General features: G+C 37.1%; 1 protein-coding gene across 1 annotated transcript; it reads left to right on the forward strand.

The window, feature by feature from the left end:
* The first annotated feature begins 2,756 nt into the window (after nucleotides 1-2,756).
* LOC140151888 (uncharacterized) lies at nucleotides 2,757-8,134 on the forward strand. Its single transcript, XM_072174206.1, has 5 exons — nucleotides 2,757-3,082; nucleotides 3,667-3,844; nucleotides 4,410-4,744; nucleotides 5,009-5,182; nucleotides 7,543-8,134. Exons 3-5 carry the CDS (start codon nucleotides 4,604-4,606, stop codon nucleotides 7,570-7,572), a joined length of 345 nt encoding a protein of 114 aa, XP_072030307.1. The 5' UTR covers nucleotides 2,757-3,082; nucleotides 3,667-3,844; nucleotides 4,410-4,603; the 3' UTR covers nucleotides 7,573-8,134.
* The last annotated feature ends 6,369 nt before the right edge of the window (nucleotides 8,135-14,503 follow it).

A 14,503-nucleotide genomic window follows, 5' to 3' on the forward strand; every position in this document is an offset into this window, starting at 1 on the left:
AGTTCTTTTTCCTGCATAGACCTCACGGAGCTTGACTTTGTTACGTAGGCGTGGTGGATGTTAACATAGGAAACTCTGGTGTCCCACAAGTTGCCCCCAGGATTTTGCCCCTTAGGTGGACCAATTTGCCCCACTTCCCCCTAGGCCTAATAGGCCTATGTAAAGATGTCCTTCTAGTAAAGGGTGTGAGTTACCAAACTGACAAATCCTAGTCAGGTCACTTTTTCATCCTTTTGAAAATCCTAGATGTGGTAGCATTCACAAGCATGCTTACACACCTTTGTATATGAGCCCCCCCGCGATCACCAGTGGATCGATGCACCCAGAACTAGGGTCAACGAAGATATCGCCCACCCCTATAATTTTGAGCAGACGACAAAATGCAACAACAATAAACAGCTGATTTCTTCGAAGAAAGCTTAAGCCGTGTTTTTCAAGATAATAAGAAACCAAAGTGAGTAGCATAAGTTATTGTAAATTGAACAGAGATGTTAAATGAAATGTCATTCAAATGTTGTATTTGTGGCGTTATCAGCTGCACACTGGCATGACTGACGCATGGACGTGATTGTAAAATCATGAAATCTGAAATTGCATTTCACTCACACAGTCTCAGTGCATGCAAATGCATGTGTATTTCTAATGCAGTAAAGTTTATTTTTTTAATAACTTCCGTGGTCGTGCGTATCGCGTACACTAGCGTAAATGCAAAAGCAATAAACAATCACGCTGATTGGCTGATCAACGCACTTGCCAACAAGCCGGCTGAACCATTGGTCTTCGGCGCGGCGCGTAGTAGGCGACCTTGTCCTTGTCACTTCTACGCGATCGCAATTCATCAGCGCGTACCCGGACCACGGAAGTTTAAAAACAACAACGGTAGTGGGGTTCTGTTTGGCTGATTCAATCATCTGATCATCATCATCAACAAACCCATAATTTATCTGTACTGTAGGTAATTAAAAATTTGCCTTCATCCTGCACCCGCATGCCGCATCCATGCATCATTCTAAATATATCAAATTAAAGCCCTTGAGTAAAAAAGCCAAAACCTTTTTTACAGGTGGCGCTAGATAGAAGATATGCCAATAACCTGCTGCCCCAGTTACTGCGCATATTAAACTGCAAGATTGGGAAAATTGAGGCAAGCAGCGTTATTATTAAAATCCTGCTTTTGAAGGGTTCCAGTGCCTAGAAAATCGATGATGAAATGAAAGTTATCTTCGGTGGTGATTGTGATATGTCACTGTTGCTTTTTGGAAAAGGAATTTTGATTTCATCACAGATTTTCTGGGCACTGTAACCCTTAAAATGGAACTTAATCATATACTCGGGGAGCTAGGACCACTTTCTGTGCACCCCCCACAGGACTAAACCAAACCAAATTTTTTAGGTTCCTAAGATGACCCTAAAACATAATCAGGATGTTCCCAAAAATGTAAACTGGTCAAGGTCAATAGGCCTCAATGGTAGGGCCTACTTGACCTATTTTGCTGTGTTACCTAGGTAACGAAGCATCCAAGATATTACAATCCTATTTTTATTTGATTTGTTTCATCGAAACGAACATTTTGACACCTCTTGTGGCAAAATCGGAGCACTTTCATGTTTTCAACCCCTATAGAGGCAAAAACGTGACCTTTGACCTTTTTAGTTATAGCTCAAGAACAATACGTCCTAGATAGGTCAAACTATACATTTTCTGAATCCTTGTGGCTAGGGGAATACATTGGAATGGTTTTTAACACAATTTGAGCAAGTTTAAAATTTTGACCCTATGCAAAGTTCGATGACCTTTTACCCCCCTTGGGACCAGTTTATATTTTTGGGAACATCCTGATTATGTTTTGGGGTCATCTCAGGAACCTAAAAAAGTTAGTTTGGTTTGGTCCTGTGGGGTGCACAGAAAGTGGTCCTAGCTCCCCGAGTAATACTACATGCCTCAATTTTCTCCATTTTGCTGGTTATGCGGTTACATTGTCATAGGCAGGTACTGACATCTAGCGCCTGTAAAAAAAGTAAACATACTTATGAGACCATTTTTGCACCAAAGTGTACATAAGAACCAGTGATTGCACTGACAAAATTTCATTGATATAGCTCTTTCACTTCTGGGCAATTTCAAAAACTTTTTGATACCCCTCGTACGTGGGTCAATGCTCCGATCCCCTTAATAATGGTCTCAATTTGTTTGTCTCTGACACTCTAAGTTTAGGCATGTTGTAACATTTCCTTAAAAAAATAGATTATCATTTTGCATAAAGTGCATGTTTTTGGCCCTTATTTCAACAAATTTGCCATATGAAAAATTGAAATTTTAATTTTTAGTTTCAACAAAAGTATTATAGGTTTGATCTATGTTTTATTTTACAGCATTGTGTTTCTGTGCTGTAATTTTCTGGAAATTGGGAGTAGGCCCTATGCATATATATGCTTAGACTCTAGCTCAAGGTAACAAGCTGCTTTCTGGTATGTACAAACCCTGTTCATACTTTCCAGAACATTTTGTGATTCATATTTCATCAAAATGATAACAAAAAATTACAAGTAACGTTAAAAAACATGATTTTTCTTCATTTTCCCTATACCCTGTGATCGCACATCCAGACCACCGGGCATTAACATTGTTTATGCCCGTCTCTAGAAAAATCATGTGCGCTGTTACATAGCGTGTATGTATAAACATGTGTTGATCCCACTTTTCTTTTTAATTCCCCTATTCATACCTAATTGGTTTTACTTTTTTATTCCAGGTTTTACAATTGTCCAAGGCCTACCACAAAGGGTCAATGAAGGAACATATTGGCATGAGTTTCATCAACGAAAAACGTAAAAAATTTGCCACAGCTTTAGAACGAGCTCGCCACACTTGTACCTCTAGTGTCGATGAATTCAACACAAGTTTGTCTTGTATATCAATAGATAGTCTGGATGCATTCTCTGACCCATTTAGTAGTGAGGTTAGCGAATGTGGAACTATTTTTGATGATGAAAGCTTTGGAAATTTGTTTGATCCAACAAGATGGTCATCTAGTCCTTCTGCGGTTGATTCATTACCAAGTACTCTTGAGCTTTGTGAATGGTATGTTGTACTTTTTGCTGTGGTTTGTTTATTATCGGGTTTTGAAGTGTGGAACAAATAGTTTCATTAATATCAATATAATATTACCATCATTTTCAATCCTTTTCAAAACTGATATGCATTTTCAAATGCTCAATCCACAAGGCCTGTGTTTTACAAGGTGGAACGTGCAGACACTAGAAAGATTACTTATCACACATTCAAAACCAAATGTGATGTGATCTAATGATAATAATTATTTGTAAACCTGCTACACCTGAGATATTAAGTAGGTTATTATATCGTATAATGATCAGTTCTTCATAATGTCTCTGACAATACTCCTATAAATCAGTTCTTCAAGTACCCCGAACCTGTGTACTCTTTTCTTAAGATCCTACTTTCAAAAACACACTGCAAACACACTGCAGCATCCTCAATACCATAAATATAGAAATGAAAGTTAAGTGCCACTGCCTCCCCAAACAAACAACTGCATACCTTTTGTTTAAAATGTTGGTTCTTTCTACCATACACACCTTCAAGACCTATGGTGGCAAACTGCTCATAGTGGATAACATAAACAGCATTATCTTACCTTATAGGGATCTTGAACAACATCATGAAGATCACTGGCAACCGCAGATAGAACAAAATTCTCTGGATCTATGCTGTGGGACAGATGACTTTTAGCTACAGCTGAAGATACATTGGATGTATTATCAAGAATTGTTTATGAAACTGACATTGAGAGAACTCAAGTGGACCTTATCGATATGATTGGTAAGTTAATACATATTCCTTTTTTTACACTATTCAAAATCATATCAGGCTAGCCCAAGGCCTAACCCTTCCCTGACCCTTACTCACAGACTTTATCTAACCCCAACCTTTACTGTTAGAGGGATGGTAGAGGAAGTCCATTAGATAAATTTGCATTTCCACCTTTCCTATACCATTTTTTCACCCTGATGTGGCAGTGACATCAGTACGTATTTCATTAGGTGCAGCTTCAAGTAGCTAGTGGATACTCAAAGTGCTGGCATATGCACGCACATGCTTAAAGATCATCTGGCATAGATGCGCGCGCTAAACAGCTGTCTCAACATGATGTCACTGCCACATCAGGATGAAAAATATTATAGTTTCCCCCCAGTTAGGACAAAAGAAAATCCACTTTTTTGGGCCATAATTGCACAATTTTAGGAAAATTTTCAGATTTTTCACCCAAAGTCCCACACCTAAACAAGTTCACTTCATTTCCCCATCCCCTTTTCATAGCCTTTGAAGGTGCTTTGTCAATTCATTTTATGCCAAAAGATTTCTTTTAACTTTTTTCTTTATGCAGATAATCGCCAAAGTACAACTGTGGAACATGCATCAGAATATCGCGATATCTCATTCTTCTATGACACAACTAAAGACATATTTACCATAGTGCCTACAGAAATTAAACCTACAACACCACATCCTAGTGACTAAAAAAAAGATACCTGGCTCTTTGATGGATCAGGAAATGAAGTAAAACATTCACCACATCTCATGTTGATCAGTCCAAAGACTAAGTGCTGTGTGATAGAAGAAACCAAGATTACACATCGTACTTCATATGTTTCAACTATTACTACCACACCAAAGTCATCAGTCATGAGAGAGATTGACACTAACTTGAAGGAAAACCAGGTATGAATTTGACTTTTTTGAAGGTAAAACTGAAAGCTACTAAAATTGCATTATTGTGGTGCCAATTTCATATGTACACAGCAAATTGTCTTGACAAAAGGACATTTTTTTTCCAATTCAACTATTTTGTGTCAACCACACCTAAAGTCTCATTCAAAGACAGAATTAAAAAGACTACCGTATTCATTCCATTAACCACCCAGGGCGCTTAACAAAGTCACAAAGTTCAATTTCAATTCAGGGTTTTATTTATTTTATTTTCAGACAAAGCAAAGGAAAAAGCAAAAGAAACACAAATTAACACCTGAAGATATTTTCATGAAGAGGGAACAGAACCGTTTGAGAAGCAAAGCGTATCGTGAAAGAAGAAAACTCCAGCTTAAAACTCTGCAAGAAGAAGTTATACTAGCAAGATTAGAAGCAGATATTGCAAAGAAGGTAAAGAGCATTTTTGTTTTTGAGAACTTGTTACCAATAGATTTTTGAACTCTAAGAAGTTGACAATAATAAATTATACCAAGTGGCAGTGGTGTAGCTATGGGGGAAGGGGCTGGCTGTATGCCTTTTTTGTACTTTTTAGCCTATTTTTGATAATTTTTTCAGCCAAGTTACCCCCCTCTTGAAAAGCTTTGAATATTGCCTTGCCCCCTTTCCCTTCTCCTGAAAATATCTTGGCTCATGATGCTACTGCCAAGTGGCCAGTACTCAGGAGAAAAAAAATGTGCTAACCAATGAGGATACAAACTTAGGCCCTTGGATTTCCAGTATACAAATGACAACTAAGCCATTGAGTGAGTAGTCAGAGGAGGGATGAAAGCCTGTAAAATAACCTTATAAGAAGGTCCTGTCAGTAAACACATTCTCACAAAATCTGTATAATAATATTTCACAATTTTACTTTTTGAGATTTTAATATAGCTGTCAAGATTAGAATAATCTTTAAAATGACAATTGGTTTTTGTACCTTGTACATAGTTTTGAAGATAATGGAACAATTTTGTTGAGTGTTCTCATTGTAATTCTGAAAAATTGAACATTGAAGAGACCAAACCTTATCATTTTGATTATACTAGCGGTTCCGTCTTTCGCGATCAGGGTCTTTCGCGGTTGGTAAATTTTGTTATATTTTGTGTACATGTAAATGTTTTATTTAATGTGATTATATGGTATGAGAGGAGATTATCATTTTGAACTTAGAAGTATAATATTTAGTATCTTTTCCATATAAATCAATGGCTTGAAATTGCAATTAGATCATGATCTAAGCAAGTCTTCTTGCCACCATATCATATCCACCGTGAGATGTCTTGCCCCTGTGGGATGCTGGTCGCTCTGCTATTTAAGATTTTTATGCATTTGTTTCTACAGTACTTTTTAGCCCATTTTGGACAAATTTGTTGTACCTTTTAGCTCATTTTTTATCATTTTAAGTTTGTCCCCCACCTTGAAATGTGTACCTTGCTGCCCCTGCCTCCTGCAAAAGTCCTGGCTACATCACTGAGCAGATGAACACAATTTTATTCACATCCCTCTTGGACCCTGTGGCCTGCTGGCTGATCTGATATTTTAGATTTCTATGCATTTGTTGTACTCTTTATTTGTTAGCCCATTTTGGATAAATTTGTCCTACTCGTTAGTCCATTTGTGACAACCCCCCCCCCCCCCATTAAATTTGCCTTCCGGCCCCCCCCCCTCCCTCTCTCTGAAAAAGTCCTGGCTACACCACTGTGCAGCTGAAACAATAATATTCACATTTCCTTACACTCTATTTCATATAAAGTTATGATTTTTTTTTTGGCAACCCTGATTAATTTGTCCTTCAAAAGTTTCACTTACAAACTAATTCAATAAACAAACACTCTACTGTTGACTATCCCAGTGGGTTCAGTTTGTATTTAAAGGTAGGACGTATGACCGTTCCAGGATTTGAAAATGACCCCTATTTCACAGGGAATCAAGGACATTTGCAGCAATTTTACCCCCTATTTTGCGCGAAATCAAGGACAATTTGCCCCCAAATACCTCCCCTATTTTTATCATTTTGAGGACGCATTTTCATTTCACCCCCTTATCACAAGGAATCAAAGACATTTTTCCGAAATATATACCCCTATTTCAAGGACGCTTTTGAATTTTACCCCCTATTTCACAGGGAAATGAGGACAATAACGAAAACTGTAGCAGTAAAACGCGGACGAAAGTCTTAGAAATACACCCTATTTTTCATTTCAAGAACAATTTTGCTCCAAAACACCCCTAATTTGGACAATCGCGAACAATTTTGTCCTCGAAAATTCCGCGGACATTTCTTGAAAAGTACCCCTAATTGGAACCATCATGCGTACACATTGTCAGTGAAGACTGAACCCACCGGGATTGACTATAGGTTCTCCATAAAAACACAGAATACATGCTAATGTTGATAAATTAGTTGAATAAACAATAGATGTTAATTGAGTTTCTACTGTGTCATGTAATAGTTGAGACTACAGGCATAATATCCTCACACCGATGACAGGATCAACATTAGTGTATTGTGTTGGCATGAAAAGTTGTAGCATGCAGGTGCTCTGGTAGTGGCTTTGAAACTAATTAACATAATTTGACACCATTAACGTAAACAAAAACAAAATTGGATGTTTTATTGGGGTGCGGACAACTTTACTCTACGCAATGCAAAAATCCGTTTTCCGAAATAATGTAAAACGTAGAAGTTTTTAGCCTTACCAAGTCGCCAAACTCAGTAATTTATTATAGATGGTGTTTTCTTCTTATTCTTCTTTGTATCCTCTTTTCAGCAAGCAAAGATGTCATCAAGAAGGCGATGAACAATATACTATTTGTGCTGAGGCTCAGGGATGCCATCTTAGTACTACAGTGGTAAGGGATGGGCTGCCTTCCAATCACACAATTGTTTTTGTTAAATGAATGCCTTCTACATTGGTACACTACATTTACAAAATGGTGAATCCCATGAGCAGATTTGATTAGAAACTCTGTGTTCTGTTTTACCTTTTATGTACTTTTATGGGTAATTCTTGTTTCTCTTATGGCTTATGTTAAGTCTTGATGTACGTATGTACGGCACATTGGCATATAAATTCTGTAGGGTCAGACATTGACCAGAAACTCCTCACTCTAAACACCAGCCATATCAGGAATGTACCGAACATTGATATCCTTCTGAACGGATGGATATTAGTGCACTATAAACAGTTGACAATAAATTCATTAGGCAGAGGTGCCCTATTTAGCGTAAGCTTTGGATATTTGATTATTTTCTTTATTTTCCATCCGACTTCTACAGGTGAAAAATCAATAAAATAATTAAATGTCCAAAGCTAACGTTCAATAGGGCACCTCAGCCTAATGTAGTACAGTATTGCCGAAAGTGGTAGATATAACCACATGATAACACAAATGCTTTTCAGTTGTGACCTTGGCATATGGCGGAGGCCATTCAACACCTGAGAGAAAAGATTGTGTGCGGTAAATATCAGTATCACTACAAGAACTGGATTATACGATGTGCAAACTCAATACTATAAGTTGAGTGTCCTGTTCTATTGTAATTATCATATTGGATTTATACAAACTACTTTGAAGCCAAAAATAATTGTAAACATGATTACTACAGGCTTAAGTTGACTTTTTTTATTCTAACCCATGGCAGTTTATTCATTTATCGAAACAATAGTGCAATTCTGAAAAGCTGTAAATACATTGACATAATATCACAATGAAACATATGGTGCAATTTCATAGACTTGTGCAGATAAAATGAAGTGAAGTATGTTATGTCTGCCAGATTTTGTATTCAAACTATATTTAGGAAGAAATATAAATCAAACTAAATATTTTTGTGAAAAACAGCATTTGCAACAGTAGAAATGTTAGTTCTGTGTTTAAAATTATTCCATAGTTGTTAGGGAAAGGAAGTTTATAATTATATTACTGGTAATGTTTATAAAGGTTCTTGAAGTTGAAATTATAACAATAATTTTGTTCAGTTATAACTAATTGCACTCCATCACCCTGTGCCCTTCTCCCTGGAGGGCTAGGTGGCTGCTTAATGCACACTCTTTGCACTATTTGAGGGCATTACAATCAGAAGAACTGAGCCAACCCACCCGACAAAGTAGTGCTAGCCTATTTTCTACCAGATTTCTTTAATATATATATATTCAAACTATATTTAGGAAGAAATATATACTGAATTAAATATTTTTGTAAAAAAATATCTTTTGCAACAGTAGAATGTTAGTTTTGGTATCTGCTCTAAAGGTTTATTCCATAGTTATTACGAAAAGCAAGTTTTTATATAGATGTTGATGTAGGCTACATAGCATTATTTGTAAGATAGGAACAAAAATTGTATTTCATATAATATTTGTGACCTAGTTGAATTGAGTAGTACTTTTTGTATAAAAATAAAGAACTGTGAGTATATATCTGAAACTTATGAAAGGTTTTTGTTATAACCATAATTTTGAAGTTATAACTAATTGTACTCCATCACCCCGGGCCCCTCGCTTTGGAGGGCTAGGTGGCTGCTTAATGCACGCTCTTTGGGCTATTCGAGGGCATTTCAATTGGAAGACTGAGCCCAACCCCCACACAAACCGGGACTTGAGAAATGTTTATTTTGCCCCCTGCCCCCACGAAAGCTGGCTATGCCCCTGATCAGTGGCTGCTTCGTGGCGTGCGCTATTCCAGCCTATTCACCAGCGAAGTGGTTACATAACTCCCTGGTAATGGTAGTACATGCCATAGACTTTGTGTTGTGATCATTTCGATCGTGATGCAGAATCCAAAGCGTGATCTATTTGACATAGTGATAATCGGATTACATGTAACACTTTGCTGGTGAATTCAATTCAAGAGCATCACAATCAGAGGAACTGAGCCAGTTCTCAGTTCTAGTGCAATGCTGAAAAATAATGAAAAACACAGTGCAATCATCATAGACTTATGCAGATAAAAATATCTGGAAGTAGTGCTAGCCTACCAGATTTTATTAATATATATAAGTATATTCAAACTATATTTAGGAAGAAATATATACTGAATTCAATATTTTTGTAAAAAACAGCATTTGCAACAGTGTTAGTTCTGGTAGCTACTTTAAAGGTTTATTCCATAGTTATTAAGAAAATCAAGTTTCTATATTGATGTTTGATGTACATGTTTATATCACTCATACATACATTCTAGACATTTCATTGCTTGATTACCATTTATCATTTTTACCATCAACCTCTCAGTGTGATAGTCTTTACCATCATAGTGCCTGCCGTAGTGCGCCTGCGCCAAGCCGTGCGCTGACTCTTAGACTCGCTGATTTAGTTATGGGGTGGATCCCAAAATGTGAAGTATATCATGGCAAAACATGGTGTTATGTTGATGAATAAATGTATTTCCTACCTTAAATAGTATTTTGGTAATAGAATTTATGTATGGGTGATATAAAACAAATATTAACTGTCTTAAATTCGTGTAATGGTCGAAATATAATCACTTGGTGAAAGATGTATCATTCCACTCGCCATTCTGGCTCATGGAATGGAACAATCCATCTTTCACCTCGTGATTATATTTCGACCATCACACTCATAGACAGTTAATATTTGTATAATAGCATTATTTTTTTTGTAAGATAGGAACAGCTGTTGATGTTTAAAAAATTGTATTTCATATAAAATATGTCACCTAGTTGAAATGAGTATGGTAGTATTTTTTATATACAAATAAGGAACTGTGAGTATATGAAACTTATGAAAGGTTTTTGAAGTTATAACAATAATTTTGAAGTTATGATTGTAGGAATCTTGAACCTGTTATGTGTTATTTTAACAGTTGACTAGTTTGCAAAACAGTGTTTAATTGTGCTTTTAAAGCATTAATAGTGTATTCATATTATTTGGTAGTATGTTTTTGCACTTTATGCAGAATAATACAGGCTTGAAAAAAATGGTATTCAGGATTTTATGACAAGCAGTGGTATGTTTGCTTTCTTTAAAACAATAGACATTTATATGTTAAAACAAAGCTGAACTGAGTAATGAAAGAGAAATAAAATCAGCAATAATTAACTATGTTCAAGACAGTTGTCTCATCTGAATCATTCAATGGTCGAAATTAGTGAAATATTGTTACATGCGAGACAGATAGAGGGATGGAGGAGGAGGAGAGAGAGGGGAAGGGGAGAGGGGGGGGCACAGACTGGTATGGTGGGCATTAATATGCAGTCTACAGTGCTCAAAATAAGCCAAAATCTTCAAGGGCCATTTGGGCTTGAAAATTGAAATCTAGGCCTAAACTCAAATTGTAACAGTTTAATGTTACACTGGTCCACATTAGTGTGACACTTCAAGTGTAAGACAATATTTATATTTGCAAATCAACAACACTGAAGTAATACCATGGATTGATGATGGAGTTGAGTCCATCTTACAAGTATATCAGCCATGGCCAGGGGACCCTAGTCTCGGTACCAGCCGGTTTGTAGTGACGGAGGAGCACAAACCGGCTGGTACCGAGACTAAGAGGACCCATGCATCTAATTTTGAGCATAGTGGCAGTCTAAATAGTTTGATAATCCATTATACCAAATCATTGGCCATGATAAACTTCATCTGTTCTTTTTTTCCCCATAAAATATCATATCAATTAAATAAGATATTGTATTGATGTGAGCACACTATGATTGGTTCAGATGATGTAATGGGTAGGCCTACTCCGGGAACTTGAGATTCCGCAAGTTAGCTCCTCCTAGTATTGTCCGGTGAATAGGTGTTTTCATTTTGCCCACCTGTAAATATCCATTCCCGATTTGTAAACACCCGGTACCCTTATCAATTAAAAAAAAGATGGCAAAATTTTAATCAACAAAGTTTTAAAAATTCATTAATTAGCCATCAGTTATTTCATTCACATATTCCCTGAAATACATTATGTAAACGCCAATTTAGCCTTTCTAATTAATGTTTACGCCCTCTGTTGGCGGTGTGTGCAAAATCAAGATGGATTCGACCCTGGTCTATTTACATTAATTTTACCATGAAAACACAACAGGTTTTACATCATTAAATCATCTTTAAATCATTTGTTATGAGTATCAAATGGAAGAAGATAACAATAACAAGATTCTACCAGCAAAAGATCAAAGGTGATGTCATATCAAGTTTTATAAAGGTGTTTCTCATGCGTCAATTTCATCACACGTAAAAGCCTTACGAGCCGTATCCATCCAGGTGGGGATTGTCGTCTGCTAGACCAGAACTTAAATTATGCCCTACACATTATATTCAATTTATTTCAGATTCACAATCGGCAGGTCAATTCAAGTCAAGCTAATTCAATCCGAGCTGTATGTCTTTTGCTTTAATAATAAAATGAAAAAATTTGATTGATAAGTTATGACCTAACTGGCTTGCTATAATGTGTCTTTCCAAACTGTTTGTTCTGTCTTGTTAATGACAAGTTATGGCCTTCTTGGCTTGCTATCATAAATGCCCCACTAAAGAATCTGCTCTGCTGCCCTCATATCCTGATTAGCACAACAAATGAGCCTATCCCGATTGGCGCTTGTGCTGAATCCTGAAAATCGTGCGATTGGTCCACACGCGAATCATCCGATGTTTGTAACTGTGCAGGGGAGTGTCGAGGTAGGGGAATTCTGCAGATAAATAACAAGGTAAGCTTACTGCTGTAAAATTAGAATTTAGCGGTCTGTACTAAAAACTTGTTGCGTACGGTAAGTGAAATAGACACTAAAGAACAATCGGTACCGTATACATGATTAGACTGCGGAACTCAGTCCTCAATGTTAGTCAGTCATTTATCTTTTGGTCGTTATATGACTATCATTTGAGGGACTGAGTTGTTATAATATATCTTCCGAGGTGCAATTTCAGACAATAGCTGGGGATTAGTGGGGCAGAGGTTATCTATTGAATCCTTTCATGACCACTGAAGCATAGTCAAGTCTGCCAAGGTCACTCGGCACAAATTGAAAGACCATGTGAACTCTCGACAAAAGAATGCATGCATGTCAGGTCATCGACACCAATTTGGTGTTTGTTATGCACCTCGAAATATGTACCTTAAAGTCTGTGTCTAATACATGATGTAGCTTCACTAGCTTTAGGTTTGAGAACTGAGTCTTTTATCTTGCTCGAGAAACACTAGCCACGAATTTGCTCACGGATGCCCTCGCATTCGTGGCTAGTGTCCCTTCGCCCGGAATATCGGTCGGTAAACAAATTACGTAAGCTTTAATACCGTTACGTAATGTCATTGTAATAACAATAGGCAATTCTGAAATACCCCCTAAATACCTCCTTGTACATAGCTTTACCTACCAATTGGTTACTATGCGTGTTGCTGACGTAATTCTCAGTTCTATGTGTCATTCCAGGTGCATTTAGGTAGATATTTCATCACTATTTCTAGAGAAATTGCTCCAATATTTTCCGGTGATCGGCTTGCTTCACCATTTTGTCACGAAGTAAGGTCAGAGAGATGCAGGTGGTGACGCGTGCATTCTCTAAATTCAGTAAATATCCTTTGTCAGCCGTGTAATTGAATGGGATTATTTTGAAATTTAAAAGCGCTTAAAATATCACAAACAAATAGGCCTATGTTAATAAATAATATTAATACAAGCTAAAACCGTTGGGGTTCGATAATGAACCCCACAAAACTAACCTTCAAATTAATTAAATACTATAAAATTTGATTTTACTGGGTGAGAGTCGCTCTGGCGTAATTACGCCCGTGTTGGTTAGGCTCCGATCACTCAGTGTGCCAATTTAATGGCGGCGTACCAGTGATCACGGCAGCTGCGAAATTCATTCCACTTGTGTGGAAAGTGCCATCATGTGCACGTATGGCTGAGCAGTTTTGCCGTCTCTTTCTACCATGCATGTCATTCGCCGCCTGACTGAGGGCACCAGTCTAAGGTCAGGTCACGTCATCAAGTAAGCTCACGTGATAAGATACTCTCATCTATAGAAGCTGTTAGCCTATGACCTCCCAGTCATTATTCATGAACATTTACCTGCGTCAAATGCTCCCACATGTTGAGGCTAAATTTCTACCATCTTTTCTTCGGCTGTGCAGTCAGCAAAAATCAGCTTATATTTGCTTCCAATTTTTAGGATCGTAAGTATCGAAAATGTAAAAAGGTGCGGCTCAATACATGCAATAGAATAAAGCTTATAGTGACACGCTTATGAAGTGTGTTTGTGAACTATGAAGCATGTTTACGTCTCGGTACAATTTTATGCATCGGACTATGCACAAGGATTTCATAGCAGCCATCTCTAACGCAAATCAAAGATTTGCATTAGAGTATATGCTCGAACAACTTTTATCTAAATTATTGCATTTCAACAAACAAATTTAAAATTAACTCAATGTCAATGATAAGTAATCTTTTTAGTTTTACTCAAAAGATGCATTTAACTCATCAAAATAACTTTTATCCAGATTTCATCATTGACAAAATAAACATCCGTTGCAAAATATGTCAACGCTGTCGCTGACCAACCGAAAAATAATGGCAACGTAGACTAGTCCAGCACCCGGGGGCCGGGTCTAGCATCGAATGCATTTAACTATAGTATATCACTATATAAATGATGACCGAAATTGTCAAGATTGTGTGCAAATTGAAATTCGAAGCTCACAATTGAATAAACATAGCTTTCAACAGCTGTACACGTGGCAACTGTGACCATATATCGCATATTTCAA

Source organism: Amphiura filiformis, chromosome 5 (assembly GCF_039555335.1).
Source record: "Amphiura filiformis chromosome 5, Afil_fr2py, whole genome shotgun sequence".
Taxonomy (NCBI): domain Eukaryota; kingdom Metazoa; phylum Echinodermata; class Ophiuroidea; order Amphilepidida; family Amphiuridae; genus Amphiura; species Amphiura filiformis.

What these genes read in the sequence shown, in the direction of transcription:
- LOC140151888 (XM_072174206.1), top strand. Translation starts at nt 4,604, where the DNA reads ATGTTGATCAGTCCAAAGACTAAGTGCTGTGTGATAGAAGAAACCAAG. An exon ending in CTAACTTGAAGGAAAACCAG is followed by an intron (nt 4,745 to 5,008) that starts GTATGAATTTGA and finishes TTTTATTTTCAG; the next exon opens with ACAAAGCAAAGGAAAAAGCA. An exon ending in AAGCAGATATTGCAAAGAAG is followed by an intron (nt 5,183 to 7,542) that starts GTAAAGAGCATT and finishes TCCTCTTTTCAG; the next exon opens with CAAGCAAAGATGTCATCAAG.